Below are 15,894 nucleotides of genomic sequence, written 5' to 3'. Positions count from 1 at the left end.
CCCCTCCAAAACCCATCCAGCGCCGGGCACGACCAGAACATATGGACGTGATTTGCCGGGCTCCCCGAGCACCTCCCACATCTGTCCTCCACCCCAAAGAACCTACTCAACCTCGCCCCTGTCATATGCGCTCTGTGAGTAACTTTGAACTGTATTAGGCTGAGCCTGGCGCAAGAGGAGGAAGAATTAACCCTACTCAGGGCATCAGCCCACAGACCCCCATCTATCTCCTCCCCAAGCTCCTCCTCCCACTTGCCCTTTAACTCCTCCACCGAGGCCTCCTCCTCTTCCTTCAGCTCCTGGTAAATCGCCAAAACCTTGCCTTCTCCAACCCATACACCCAAAATCACCCTGTCCTGAATCCCATGTGCCGGAAGCAGCGGGAACTCCCTCACCTGCCGCCTCACAAATGCCCTCACTTGCATATACCTGAAAGCGTTTCCCGGGGGTAGCCCAAACTTCTCCTCCAGCGCCCCTAGGCTCGCAAACGTCCCATCGATGAACAGGTCCCCCATTCTTCTGATCCTTGCCCGATGCCAACTCCGAAACCCCCCATCCATTCTTCCCGGGACAAACCGATGATTCTCCGGAATCGGTGACCAAACCGAGGCTCCCACCTCGCCCCTGTGTCGCCTCCACTGATGATTCCATGTTTTGAAGTACCATAAAGGTGAAAGCTGAAGGAGACTTAAAGAGTCTTGGTGCTAAATAATTGCAACCAATATAGAGTGTCAGTGGCCAAAGCTCATTGTAGAATGTAAGTTTGAGTGCAGTCACTTGGTGGCCTGAAAAAGCTTCCATTTCAACATTCTCATCCACTTACTTAAATCACTCGATGGCCTCGCCCACCCCCCACCATTCTCAGCAACCCCCCCCCATATCTGTAGTCTCCTCCAGCCCGACAACCATTCGATATCTCTGCTCCCATAATTTTTTTTAAAAATAAATTTAGATTCCCCAATTCATTTTTTCCAATTAAGGGGCAATTTAGTGTGGCCAATCCACCTACTCTGCACATCTTTGGGTTGTGGGGGTGAAACCCACGCCAACACTGGGAGAATGTGCAAACTCCACACAGACAGTGACCCAGAGCCGGGATCGAACCTGGGACCTCGGCGCCGTGAGGCAACAATGCTAATCACTGCGCCACCGTGCTGCCGGTGCTCCCACAATTCTAGCCTTTTGCACACCATTGGTAACCTTGCCTTCAGTCACTCGAACTAAACTCTAGAATTCCCTCCTTAAACCTCCACCTCCCTCCCTAGAAGATGCTTGTTAGAATCTACCTCTTCGAGCAAGCATTTGGACATCTGTCCTCCAGATCCTTGTGCGACTTGGAGTTTGTGTTATAAGAAAAGCCTTGGGCCTTTTTGTCAGCAAAGGAGATATCTGCGAACTGATCTTGCAGAAGTACAGGAGGTTGTCAATGAAATGGAAAAGTTAAATTGGAATAGCGTTTTAAATTAAATATCTGAAGCACTATAAAACTCTTAAATGGTAATTTTAAGGACTGGTATCAGGAAAGTCTTTTTCACACACTGTGGTCCACACTTTGAACTCAAGGATACAGTAGGGGATCCTGGAGTGCTTTAAGACATAACTGGATCTTACAGAGGTGGCGATGATTTTGGGATCGCTCTGGATGGAGGAATTAAGTTGGGCCGAATGGCATTCCCCGTCTATACTTACCTTGCGATCTTACCTGCCTCTTGCAGTAGCTGTGATGTTAGTGAGGCTGGCCAGATTCTCCACGGTTAGAACAGCCGTACCTCACTAACAGAGGGGAACAAAACGGAACAATGAGTTTATAGAACAGCCTAATCAGTAAAATCCGACCTTATTTGTCAAACTGAACGCTTTTGAATTAACACAGGAGCTGATAGAAATTTGTTCAATTTCCTGAAAAGTTTCTAAACCTTCCAAGTATTTTTTATTGCTGCATTAGAAAAAGATTTGGGACATAGTAATAAAAACAAATTACTGGGAATGCTGGAATCTGAATCCAAAAGAAAAAATGCTGGCAAATCTCACAGGTCTGGCAGCATCTGTAAAGAGAGAAAAGAGCTAACATCTCACGTCCAGATGACCCTTTGTCAAAATAAGTGGAACTCTTATTTTACCTTCTAATAAAAATCGGTAGTCCGGTTGGTGGGAGGTGTTAAAAATACAACTTTACTCACTGGAATACACTAAGAACTGAATAAAAACGTAGAAACAAAATATCAAACAATACATAAAGTCAAGCACATGGCAAAATGCATAAGCACAGAGAAATCTCTTTAAACACAAACAAACAGATTAGTCAGGAATTCAGGAACAAAGACCTCGACCACGAGGTCCTACTTTTAAGGGAATTCTCTGGTTTAACCCCTCATTTACTTTCATTGGCTTCTAATTCTCAGCTGAGACCTCCTGGTTTGTTCAAATGAATGTCTGTTACTTAGAAGATGATTTGTTAATCAAACATTGGGCATTACTTAAGATTGACTGGTGCCTATCAAAACTAGCTCAGCGTCTGCATGCGCAGTCTCCGGAAAATTACTAGATATGTTTCTCACGCTTTCCATGTTACACAGCTTGGCGGATACCTTGCTAGAACTGATTAGTTGATTAGACGGAGAACAATACATTCTTAGAACATAGAACATACAGTGCAGCAGGAGGCCATTCGGCCCATCGAGTCTGCACCCACCCACTTAAGCCCTCACTCCCACCCTATCCCCGTAACCCAATAACCCCTACTAACCTTTTTGGACACTAAGAGTAATTTTGCATAGCCAATCCACCTAACCACATCCTTGGACTGTGGGAGGAAACTGGAGCACCCGGAGGAAACCCACGCAGACACTGGGAGAACGTGCTGACTCCTCACAGACAGTGACCCAGCGGGTCACTGAATACACTGGAATACAATGGGTAATTCATTATATGAGACAATGACTGGATTCCCACAGTCAAGACAATTTAGTATTTATGCCTCTTAGCTACATGCATTCAACTAGCACCTATATGAATAAAACTATGAATAAAATTAGACTCTTATCAATGCCAATACAGCCATGTTTTGCCTTCCAGGAATAGAGAGCCTGTACGAGAGAGCTCTTCACCTCCGCAAGATTCTCCTGACCCTTCCACGGTCTGTGATTATTGTGATGAGATATCTCTTTTCCTTTTTAAACCAGTGAGTATTGCGTCTGCTATTTTCTGTTCATTCATAAATGCCTCTTAGGTTTCCGGTAAAGTTACTGAAAGGTTTGTATTCCAAGTATCTGCCGGCCTCCTGGTAAATTATGTGCCTGGGCAGCTATTATTAGGCATTGTGGGGCAAAGTAGCAGGGGCGGGTTTCTCCCAGCCCCGGGCCGGAGAATCCCCGCGAACGGGCCACGCCGCCCCGACGGCAGCACGCAATTCTCTGTAGTGCGGAGAATCGGCGCCATTGGCGTCGGCGTGATTGTCGCCGGCCGTTCTGCGCGGCCGGCCCGCCGATTCTCCGCCCTTGGATGGGCCGAGCGGCCGTAGGAAAAGAGCTGAGTCCCGCCAGCACCGTTCTAACCTGCTCTGGGCCGGCGGGACCTCGGCGTGTAAGGGTCGGGTGGCGTCCTGTGGGGGGGAGTCCGATGTGGCCTGGCCCGCGATCGGGACCCACCGATCGGCGGGCTGGCCTCTGTGGCTGGGGGCCTCCTTTCCTATGCGCCGGCCCCTGTAGCCCTGCGCCATGTTGCGTCGGGTCTGGTGCGTTGAAGGAGGCCACTGTGCATGCGCCCGCCGGCGCCAATGCGCGTGTCCTCGTTGGGGCCGGCGCAACTGCGCATGCATGGAACCCGCAGTGCCCAGTTCATGCCGGGAGATCTGGAGCTGGAGCGGCGCAAACCGCTCCAGCGCCGTGCTGGCCCCATGTAGGGATTAAATGTTGGAGCGGGATTAAATAAAAGAGCAGGGAGGTTATGCTGGAGCTGGTTAGGCCCCAGCTGGAGTACTGTGTTCAGCCCTGGTCACCACATTATAGAAAGGAAGTAATTGCACTGGAGAGGGTGCAGAGGAGATTGACCAGGATATTGCCGGAGCTGGATCATTACAGCTATCAAGAGAGACTGGTTAGGCTGGGGTTGTTTTCCCTGGAGCAGAGAAGACTTGAGTGTGGGCCTGAATAAAGTTATGCGGGACATGGATAGGGTGGATAGGAAAGTACTTTTCCTCTTAGTGGAGGGGTCAGTAAACCGGGAGCACAGATTTAAGATGAGGGGCAGGAGGCTTAGAGAGGATGTGAGGGAAAACCTTTTCACCCAGAGGGTGGTTGGAATCTGGCACGGTAGCACAGTGGTTAGCACTGTTGCTTCACAGCGCCAGGGTCCCGGGTTCAATTCGAGCTTGGGTCACTGTCTGTGCGCAGTCTGCACATTCTCCCCGTGTCTGCGTGGGTTTCCTCCGGTTTCTTCACACCAGTCCTGAAAGACGTTCTTGTTAGGTGAATTGGACATTCTGAATTCTCCCTCTGGAACAGGCGGCGGGGTGTGACGGCTGAGGGATTTTCACATTGCAGTGTTAATGTAAGCCTATTTGTGACAATAATAAAGATATGGAATTTGTTATCAAGAAGGGTACTTGAGGTGAATACTGTAAACATATTTAGGAGGAATAAAGATAAACATAGGCAGGAGCAGGAACAGAAGGGTGTGTTGATCGGGTTTGACGAAGAAAGGTGAGGACTGTGGAGCACGAGCACCAGCATTGACCAGCTGGGCTGAATGACCTTTTTCTGTGCTGTAAATACTATGTAATAAGTTATAATATAAAAGTACAGCATATCCCGCTCCTTGATTGCCCCAACAGGAGTTGAACAGGACAAGAAAGCGTCAGGGGTCACACAACGGAGATTTGGGGAAATGACCCCTCCCCCATCAGTCAAGATTGAATGATATCAGAGTTTTAAAAAAAATTTCGAGTACCTATTTTTTTTTTTTTTACAATTTAGCGTGGCCAATCCACCACCTCCTGCACATCTTTGCGTTGTGGGGGTGAGACCTACACGGGCACGGGTAGAATGTGCAAACTCCACACAGGCAGTGACCCGGGATCGAACCCGGGTCCACAGCACCGTAGGAATATCAGACTTAATAAGAGGTCTAGTGCCGCAGCACTGGAGCATCCTATGCTACTGTTAGACCTTGAGAAGAGTTTGACTTTGTTCATCCTGCTCTGTGCAGATGGTGAAATCTCAGCCCACACCATGTTGTTGTTGAGCAGTGAGGATTTTCTGACATGATCAGTGTTTTGTTCCATTTAGTTCAAGAGGTTGGCAATATTTCAGCAAATTGGAAGTTTAATCCACACACAGCTATAATGGGCAGCTGTTCTCCCTCAGCCAATCCCCAAATGCACGCCATTCTTTCCTATTAACGTGTGCGCGATTCTCCACTCCCGCGCCATTTGGGAGAATCGCCTGGCGCGCCATTTTTCCCCGCGATGCTGGTCCGACGCCCTCCCGCGCGATTCACCCAAGCGGCGAGAACGGCCCCGTCGAGTTCTGCGCGGCGCAGGCCGGAGAATCGCCCGGGACACCCAAAATAGCGATTCTCCGCCACCCCCGCTATTCTCCGGCCCGGATGGGCCGAGCGGCCTGCCCAAAACAACGGCTTCCAGCCGGCGCCATCCACACCTGGTAGCTGCCAGCGGGAACAGCGTGGGAACACTGGGGGGGTCCAGCCTGTGGGGGGCGAGGGGGTTCTTTCACCAGGGTAGGACTCAAAGGGGGTCTGGCCCGCAATCGGTGCCCACCGATCGGCGGGCCGGCCTCTCTGAAGGAGGACCTCCTTTCCTCGGTGCCCGCAAGATCCATCCGACATCTTCTTGCGGGGCAGCCTCAGGGAGGACGGCAACCGCGCATGCGCGGGTTACGCCAGTTACGCGGCGCCGGCCGCGTCATTTACACGGCGCCGGTTTTCATAGAATTTACAGTGCAGAAGGAGGCCATTCGGCCCATCGAGTCTGCACCGGCTCTTGACCCCATAACGCAGTAACCCCACCCAACACTAAGGGCAATTTTGGACACGAAGGGCAATTTATCATGGCCAATCCACCTAACCTGCACATCTTTGGGCTGTGGGAGGAAACCGGAGCACCCGGAGGAAACCCACGCACACACTGGGAGGATGTGCAGACTCCGCACAGACAGTGACCCAAGCCGGAATCAAACCTGGGATCCTGGAGCTGTTGTGCTAACCACTATTCTACCGTGCTGCCCATGCGGCATTAATGAAGCGTTTTTACGCGGCATCAATGCCTGGCGCGCGCTGACGGCGCTGCTTTCGCGACCCCCCCCCCCCCCCGAGTTTCTCACGGCCCCGATCCTAGCCCATTTTCGAGCCCTGAATCGGTTGAGATTGGGGCCGTATTCGCGCCGTCGTGAACCTCGACGGCGTGGGCACTTAGTCGCGGGAGTGGAGAATCGCGCCCCTTGAGTTTAACTCGCTCACATGGCGCCTTGTTTGTTGTTTTGTCACATCACATCATATCTAACTGATGTTTAGATATGTCTCTGCCTGTGTGAGAGACGGGGAGCAGCTTCTAGTTTTATTCTTAACAAAATAAGTATTGAAATCATGAGAATTTTGAGGCATATGAAACAATTCCTTTACGTGAGGAATGTGGAGCAGCCATCATGAAAACCCAAACCAACTAGGTTAAGGAACAACATTCTTTTGTGCTGTCCACTGACCTGCATGGGAGCTAATCTTTGGGCACTGCTGAAATGTTATGAAGCTATGAGGCTCACAGCTGCCTCCCCATCCCAATGCCCCTCCCCGGCCCAGCAGAGGCCACTCCACAGTTCTCCCTGGCCAACAATCTCCCCTCTCTGCTGCCCCTAGCTGAGGGCCTCATCCCTCAGCTCCTTGTGGACTGGAAGAGTCTCAAAAAAGCAGTTTGCTCAGCAACCATCCTGTATTTTCATTTTGTTGTGGGCCATTCTTCAATAAAAAAAATTGCTGGTATTTCCCAAGGCTTGGACAACTCAGAACAACCTTTGAACTGTGTCAAATAGACTTCAGAATTTGTGGCTGATTAGGTCGATTCCAGGCAAATAAGATTCACCTCCGATCTTTGCCAGAAGTTACAGTACCTGCGGTTCGGTGTTTGTTCCAATAACCCCAGCCCTTCTCCCAAGTCCATGTTTGACCTCTTGCTGATTGTCTTGTGTCTCTTGGCAGCCTCTCTCAATACAACGACGAGAACATGATGGATCCTTACAATCTGGCGATCTGCTTCGGCCCAACACTGATGCCTGTCCCCGATTTGCAAGATCAAGTCTCGTGCCAGGCCCACGTGAATGAGTTGATTAAAACCATCATCATCCACAATGAGTTGATTTTCCCTGATTCGAAAGAGCTGGAAGGACCCGTGTATGAAAAGTGCATGGCTGGTGATGACTATTGGTAAGCTGACCACCACCACCCTCAATTCTTTCCTAGTCTCTCTTCCCCTAAAGCCTGTCATTCCGTGTCGAGCAATGAGATCATACGAAATAGAAGGGGTAGGCCGTTCAGTTCTTCGTTCAATATGATCATGGTTAATCTGATTTTGTCCTTAACTCTACTCTCCTGTCCATAACCTTTGACTTTCTTGTCAATCAAAAATCTGCCTGAGTCAGCCTTGAACATATTGAATGACCCAATCTCCACTGTGCGTGAGGAAGAGAATTACAAACACGAATGACCCTCGGAGAGGAAATTCTTCCTCGTCTCCATCTGAAAAAGGAGTCCATTATTTTGAAACCGTGCCCCCGATTCTAGATTTCGTATGAGGAGACGCATCCTCCGCATCCACCCTGCCAAGCCCCCTCAGAAGCTTTTATGTTTCAATAAGATTTAGCTCTCATTCTCCTAAACTCCAATGAGTATAGGCCCAACCTGCTCAACGCATCCTCATAAAACCAACCACCTCACTCCAGGAATCGGCCTAGTGAACCATCTCTGAACTGCCTCCAATGCAAGTGTGCCCTTCCTCAAGTAAGGTGACCAAAACTGCACATCACACTCGAGCTGCGGGCTCACCAATGTCCTGCACCGTTGCAGCAAAACTTCCCCACTTTTATATTGCATCTCCCTTGCAATAAAGGGGGATGCAATATTAATAACTTGAGGTGCCTGCATGCTGTCATTTTGTGATTCTGTACAAGGACTCTCTGGTCCCATCTTTACCGCAGCGTTGTGCAGTTACTCTCCGTTAAATTATACTCTGCTAATACCAGCCCAAGGGAATGAATGTTTGATTGGGCAACCCAGTTAGCTTTAAAGGACGAGTAGAAATCTTTCTGTTCATCCAATTCTGCCCTCTTGTGCATCCCATTTGCCATTGGCAGCCATGCCTTCAGCTGCCTGGGCCCTAAGCTCTGGAATTCCCTCCCCAAACCTCTTTCTCTCTGTCTTAACGCTCCTTAAAATCAGTCTCTTTGATCAAATCCCAGGATGTTTTATCAAGTAAAGACATTATGGGAGAGGGGGTGGCGTAGCAGTATTGTCACCGGACTAGTAATCAAGTGACCCAGGGTAATGCTCTGGGGACCCAGGCTCAAACCCTACCACGGCACATGGAGAATTTGAATTCAATAAAATTCTGGACTTAAAAGTCTAATGGTGACCATGAAACCATTGTCGATTGATGTAAACCCTATCTGGTTCACTAATGTCCCTTTGGCAAGCCACTCAGTTCAAGGGGAATAGGCAATAAATGGTGACCCATCCAGCTACACCCACATCCCATGAATGAATTTTAAAAATCAATATAAGTTATTGGCGAATTTAAGTTATTGGAGAAAGATCAAGGCAGCTGATGAAGGCAGATGGGTGGGCCAGAGTCGGGAACAGAGAGGGTTGCAGGTCTGGAGGAGGTGACGGAGATGGGGAGTGTCTAAGGGAAGGCACTGGCAAGATTGGAACACAGGCTCTTCAAAACATAGGCACTTCTGTTTATTAACAAGTTGAGAAAGTGAATCCTCCCATCTCAAAGTAGCTCAAGGCTGATAATGACCATTGAGCTAAAGCCCCAGGACACCAGTTCCTGTGATAGTGTGAAGAAGCTTGAGGCCCACAGAACAATGTTACCAAGAGTGCTTCCTCCTCTCAAGAGTCTGCTGCAGGCGAGGGTCAGTGAGAGTCTGGGTTTTATCTAAATAATACCTACGCAAAATGTAACAGGGCAGCACAGGAGGACCCTGTGAACAATGTTTTTTAACTCCCCTGCCCCTGTCCTCTCCCGCCCTCATTTTTTAAGTTGCAAAATCCAATTGTTGAATGGAGCGTTATAAGACTGGAAATAACTGAGAAACTCTGAGGAAAATCAGCAGCTCTTCAATGAATTCTGGTCCCCAAAGTCCCAGCCCAGTGAGCTCAACATCTTCCTAATACATCATGTGTTATATGTGCTAACTAGCTTATCTTGCATTAAAGGCCAATTATGTTTGACTGGCTGCAAGAACAGGTCTCAAAAAAGACCCTCCCTATCCTTGACCTAATTGTGCACGATTACATTGACATCCTGACTTTGACTGAAAATTAGCAAAAATGAACTTTGCTTCTGACTGAAGCCTCATCTCTTGACATTCTACTACCTGCCCTGCTCAGACTGCCATGTTGGAGGGGTGGCTCTCATCACCAAGTAATACCTTGGTCTCTACCGCTAACTGTCCAGCACTCTCAGCTCCTTCAAACGCCTCTCCATGTTCCATCCTCCCCACCGAGCCATCTTCCCTCAACATTTTCCACTGAGCAAGTCTTCACCCTCAGGAGTTTCAGTCTGCTTCTCAGAGGGGCCTTGCCTCTGTGTCCTCTGAATTAATTGCACAGCCGCGTTCCTTATGGGTAGTCCTGATATGCACAGAAACAATAAAGCCTCGCGAGTGCCCTTGTAGGCACAGACTTATTTCAACTAAGAGACTGTCAAGTATAACTCTGGAGTAACCCCTCAAGGTTCAATCTATTCAGAAATCAATACGATTGCCTGCCTGATAAATCAAATTTTTTAAAAAATCACTGTATTACTTTGTTGCTCAAGTTAAATTATGAGGAAGGGCAGGAGGCCATTCTGCCTCTTGAGCCACTTCACGCCACCCTATTAGATCTTGGCTGATCTGCACCTTAACGCCATTGAGCCTGCTTGGTTCTGTAGCCCTTGCCGAACCAAAATCTATGGCTCTCAGTTTTGAAATGTTCAATTGACACTCCAGCCTCAACAGCACTCTTTGTTTTGGGTGATGCGGCAGTGGGGAAAGAGTTCCATGTTTCCACTCCCCTGTGGGTGAAGAACTGCTTCCTACCATCACTACTGAATGGCCTGGCTCTAACTTGAAGGTTTATGTCCCCTTGCTCTGTACCCACCCGCAGGCGTTCTCTCCCTAAACCTCGGTTCACCGCTTAGTCTCCTTTAAGATGCTCTTTACTTCATTGACCAATCTATCTTACTATCTCTTTACGTGACTCAGCGTCATGGTTTGATCACTGTCACATGAAGTGCCTTGACGGTGTTTTACTATATTAAAGGTGCTATATGAATGCAGGTTGTTGTTGCTGAGGTCATAGTTACTCTCTCTCAACCCCTATCTTAAACATCTCAATTAGACATTGAATCATAATGATTGAGTGACTGGGTTGTATAATCAGGACCACTCTCCCTCCAGAATTGCGTGGCTGTCTCCAAAAGTAATCTTTTATTTCCACTCTGCCCAACAGCGACAGCCCCTACAGTGAACATGGCACATTGGAGGATGTCGATCTAGATGCTGGCACTGAGACACACACCAGTGAAGATGGTATGTTCCTGATTGGTCGATATGATTTTTATAAAAAAAATACCTGGGAGCCAAATTTTAATGGACATGTTTCCCTAGTCATGAGTGTAAAATGGATTTGGGTTCTATAAGGGAAGGGACTTTGTTTTTTTTAATAGAGCAGGTTTGACAGATACCTAACATCAAAATTAATGCACAGGAAGTCCCATTGGGAGGTCAAGGGTCAGCGCACTTGAGCTCCAAGCCAGAATTCATAAACTACATTCCCAGCAGACAAAACTCCAATGTGGGAATTTATAGAAAAAACTAAATTCTCCTACTGGTTTTCATATCCCTCCATGATGTTGCTCCGTCCCTCTCTCCATAAACTCCCCCAGGCCCACAACCCTCTGCCATATTGGCACTTCTCCAATTCCGGCCTTTTGTGCATCCCCAATTTTAATCCCTCCACAATTAGTTGCTGCGCCTTTAGCTTCCCCGGCCACAAGTTCCAGAATTCTCTCCCTAAACCTCACCACCTCTTGACCTCACGGCCTTCCTTTGAGGCTTGCTCTTTGACCAAACTTTAGGCCGACTGACCAAATATCAAGGTATGTGGCTCGGTGTCTAATCTTGCTTTCTAATGCTCCTGTGAAATGTCTTGGTGTATTTTGTTCAGTTAAAGGCGATATGCAAATGCAAGTTGTCGTTGAAGATGCTGAATATCAACGGGAAAGTGCTTTGAAGGTCATGTGATTTGAGGTGCTTGAGATCAAAGTGCGAATCTGTGCTGACCTCTGCACAGGTGGAGGTAGTGGAGGAGTGTAAATCAGACTGGGAAAGAAATCAAAACCCTTTTTAGCAGAGTTTTATGTGCTGGGAATTAGCGGCCTCTAATTCTGATTGTAAACGCTTCAGACTCTCTCAAGTGAGCCTCGAGGTCTGAGTACTGCAAATCTGGGCAGTCCAAGCGCCGGAAATCTACATTAGATGGAATGTAAACAGCCAATTTATGACGGTTTCCTGCCATTATTACAGGCAACATTCATGATCGCATCATTGGGTGCTGTAATAGTAAGAGTGTAGGCAGAGTGACCCAAACGATCAGACCTTGATTCTGGCAGGACAACAGGGAGTGGCAAATATTGGTATTCAGTCTATGACAAAGAACAGTTTTGCTTTTATATAACTCTTTTATACAGCACCCTCCAGACACCTAAACACTTTACCACCAACAGATTACTTTTGAAGTGCAGTCACCATTTGTTTTGTGATGGAATTGGTAAGAATATAGCCATTCGACCCATCCTGCCTCTACCAACTCCTCAAAAGAGCTACCTAGCTAGTCGCACGTGTTCTTTCCCCATATATCTGGAACTTAATAGCTTACGGGTATAAAGGCAATAAAGTTATTATTGAATAACTCGCAGCATAACCAAGAAAATTCATCTCCTCTATCTGCTGGTTCTTTTGCCATTTAGCTTAAATCTGTGTCCACTGGCTAACGACCATCCCCTCCCCACCACCCCGTTCCCACCCTCTCACCCTTAGTGGAAACAATTTCTCCTTGTTCACCCCTCATCAAATCCTGGAACAGTTACAACACAGAAGGAGGTTATTTGGTCTGCTGAGGCCACTCTCTGCGAGAGCAGTTCATCCAGCCGCATTGCTATGCCCTTTTCCGCTCTAGTCCTGCACATTCTCTCAATTTGGATGCTTATCCAATTCCTTTTGAAAGCCACCGTTGAATCTGCCTCCACCAAACTCTCAGCCATTGCATTCCATCTGGTAAGAAAGGGATAACTTTTTAGATTTTAATGGCATCAAGAATTATGGGACGAAAGCGGGAATATGGAATTGAGATCGAGGATCAGCCATGATGATATTGAATGATTGAACAGGCACGAAGGGCCAAATGGCCGACTCCCGCTCCTAGTTTCTATGATTCTATGTTAACCACTCACAGATTTTACCTCATGGTGCCCTTGATTCTTGCCTTAAATCAGTGGCTTCTGATTCCTGATCCTTCCGCCAATGGGAACAGTTTTACCCCGATCTACTCTGTCCAGGTCCTTCATGGTTCTGAATATCTCCTTCTCAAGTCTCCTCTTGATCAGGGCGGCACGGTGGCGCAGTGGTTAGCACTGTTGCCTCACGATGCTGAGGTCCTGGGTTTGATCCCGACCCCGGGTCACTGTCTGTGCGGAGTTTGCACATTCTCCCTGTGTCTGTGTGGGTCTCCCCCACAACCCAAAGATGTCCAGGGTAGGTGGATTGGCCACGCTAAACTGCCCCATAATTGGAAAAAGAAGAATTGGGTACTCTTAAATTTATATTTAAAAGTCTCGTCTTGATTGTCGGTAAGGAAAACCACCACAGCTCCTCCAACCTATGCATTAACTTATACCACGCCTCTTTGAATTCTCCCCTTAAACTTCTCTGATGTAAATGAAAGGGTATCACATGAATCTCAATTCTCACATTCATACCATTTACTTCCTACTATTTGGTGATCTTCCCACCCACATTATATTTAAAAAAGCAATTGGTTATCCATCCAGTTTCCCTCTTTGGGAATGTGCTTTCCTACGCCATCCGGGTCACTGCACTTCACAGTTACCTGTTCTCCCAGAAAGACTCGGAACAGTTGACGAGGTGCTGTGTAAAACTAAGTCGATCATTTCTTTTCACATGCTGTGGTTTTGAGAGCGAAACAGAATGGAAAAGATGTGACAAGCAATCGAAAGGATGTGGCTTTAGCACACAAATGTCCCTTCAGTTGCATGCACACACCGTCTGTTTTTATGAAAAAAATATAAAATCTCTTGCTCCTACACTGTGGGGAATAAATCTGAAATGACCATCAGCCCCAGTCGCCATGTTGAACTATGATTGTTAAATAATTGGAGATTATCTTTTTTTTTAAATATATTTTATTCAAAATTTTTGGCCAACCATGACAGTACATTGTGTATCCTTTACACAGTAATATAACAATATAAATAACAATGGCCAGTTTTAAGCAAGAAATAAATAATATATAAACAACATCAAAATTAAAAAACAAAACTAAATGGCAGCTGCCTTGTCCCAAATAAAGACTCTCCAAAAATACAATTCAACAGTCCAATATACAATTACCTATAACAACAACCTATACATATTATACCTGTACACTAACATCCCTGAGAGTCCTTCTGGTCCCTCCCTCTCCCCCCCCCCCCCCCCCCCCCCCCCACCCGCGGGTTGCTGCTGCTGTCTTCTTTTCCATTCCCCCTATCTTTCTGTGAGGTATTCGACGAACAGTTGCCACCGCCTGGTGAACCCTTGAGCCGATCCCCTTAGGACGAACTTAATCCGTTCCAACTTTATAAACCCTGCCATGTCATTTATCCAGGTCTCCACACCCGGGGGCTTGGCTTCCTTCCACATCAACAGTATCCTGCGCCGGGCTACTAGGGACGCAAAGGCCAAAACATCAGCCTCTTTCGCCTCTTGCACTCCCGGCTCCTCTGCAACCCCAAATATAGCCAACCCCCAGCTTGGTTCGACCTGGACCCCCACCACCTTCGAAAGCACCTTTGTCACCCCCACCCAAAACCCCTGTAGTGCCGGACATGACCAGAACATGTGGGTGTGATTCGCTGGGCTTCTCGAGCATCTCGCACACCTATCCTCTACTCCAAAAAATTTACTGAGCCGTGCTCCAGTCATATGCGCCCTGTGTAACACCTTAAATTGTATCAGGCTTAGCCTGGCACACGAGGATGATGAGTTTACCCTACTTAGGGCATCAGCCCACAGCCCCTCCTCAATCTCCTCCCCCAGCTCCTCTTCCCATTTCCCTTTCAGCTCATCTACCATAATCTGCCCCTCGTCCCTCATTTCCCTATATTTATCGGATACCTTACCGTCCCCCACCCATGTCTTTGAGATCACTCTGTCCTGCACCTCCTGCGTCGGGAGCTACGGGAATTCCCTCACCTGTTGCCTCGCAAAAGCCCTGAGTTGCATATACCGGAATGCATTCCCTTGGGGCAACCCATATTTTTCGGTCAGCGCTCCCAGACTTGCAAACGTTCCATCTACAAACAGATCTCTCAATTGTGTTACTCCTATAATTGGAGATTATCAACTAGCACCTTGTTTAATCACAAACTTTTTTTCCTGGGACCCACATTCGCTAAGCGGCTACCTTCGCGACCCATACCAGCCGACCTTCGCGACCCACGCCAGCCGACCTTCGCGACACATATCAATGTTCACGTACCTTTTCCTAAAAAAAGATAATTTATTCCAAACATGTGTAATAAAAGCAAAATACAAAACACACTCCATACGATCACAGTCCACAGTTTGTACAGTTCTCCTCCTTCCCCCCCCATTCCTCCCGCGACTAAGAGTTCCTCAAAAAGTTTCATGAACAACCCCAGAGCAACTCGAAGCCTTCAATCTTCTCCAACTGGAGAAAGTTGTACAGGTCCCCCAGCCAGGCTGCCACTCCTGGCGGTGTATCCGACCTCCAATTTAAAAGGATCCTTTGTCGGGCAATTAGAGAGGCCAAAGCCATAACGCCGGCCCCCGTCTCCAGAAGCTCCGGCACTTCCGATACCCCAAAAATCGCCACCTACGGGTCCGGCCTGACATCTACCCCCACTATCTTAGATAGTGTCCCAAACACCGCCTCCCAGAATGTCCCCAGCATCTAGAAACCCCCGAACACGTGTGCATGATTCGCCGGCCTTCGCCTACACTTCCCGCAGTCATTGGCCACTCCCTGGAAGAACCCACTCATCCTCGCCCGAGTCATGTACAGCCTGTGCCCCACCTTGCACTGAATCAAGCTCATCCTCAAACAGGAGGAGGTTTGAGAGTCCCCAACCTATTTCTCCCCCACAACTCTTCCCCTCCATTTATTGTTGACCCTCACCACTTGCATCTCCCCCTGCTCTCCCAACCACCCACATATATCTCCAATCCTACTCTCCCCAGCTCAGCTCATCCGAGAGTAGCTGTTGCTCCGGCAACCTGGGAAACGTCCTCCACTCTTTCTGAGTGAAGTCCCGCACCTGCATATATCTAAACTCACTACTCCTCAGTAACTCCAAACTCTCCCACAGCTCATCCAGAACTG

At 48.0% G+C, this 15,894-nt stretch overlaps 1 protein-coding gene across 6 annotated transcripts in view; it reads left to right on the top strand.

Annotated features, from left to right (window-relative positions):
• Positions 1-15,894, top strand: part of LOC140396409 (SLIT-ROBO Rho GTPase-activating protein 1) — a 312,310-nt gene that overhangs the window by 271,998 nt on the left and 24,418 nt on the right. For all 6 annotated transcript variants that reach the window (XM_072485012.1, XM_072485011.1, XM_072485013.1 and 3 more), the window contains exons 16-18: positions 3,076-3,181; positions 7,207-7,431; positions 10,723-10,802. In XM_072485012.1, the coding sequence (XP_072341113.1) occupies positions 3,076-3,181; positions 7,207-7,431; positions 10,723-10,802 (411 nt within the window). The remainder of the gene's footprint in view (positions 1-3,075; positions 3,182-7,206; positions 7,432-10,722; positions 10,803-15,894) is intronic.

The sequence above is a fragment of the Scyliorhinus torazame genome, chromosome 19, assembly GCF_047496885.1.
Source record: "Scyliorhinus torazame isolate Kashiwa2021f chromosome 19, sScyTor2.1, whole genome shotgun sequence".
Taxonomy (NCBI): domain Eukaryota; kingdom Metazoa; phylum Chordata; class Chondrichthyes; order Carcharhiniformes; family Scyliorhinidae; genus Scyliorhinus; species Scyliorhinus torazame.
This window is presented reverse-complemented; position numbering and strand designations above follow the sequence as displayed.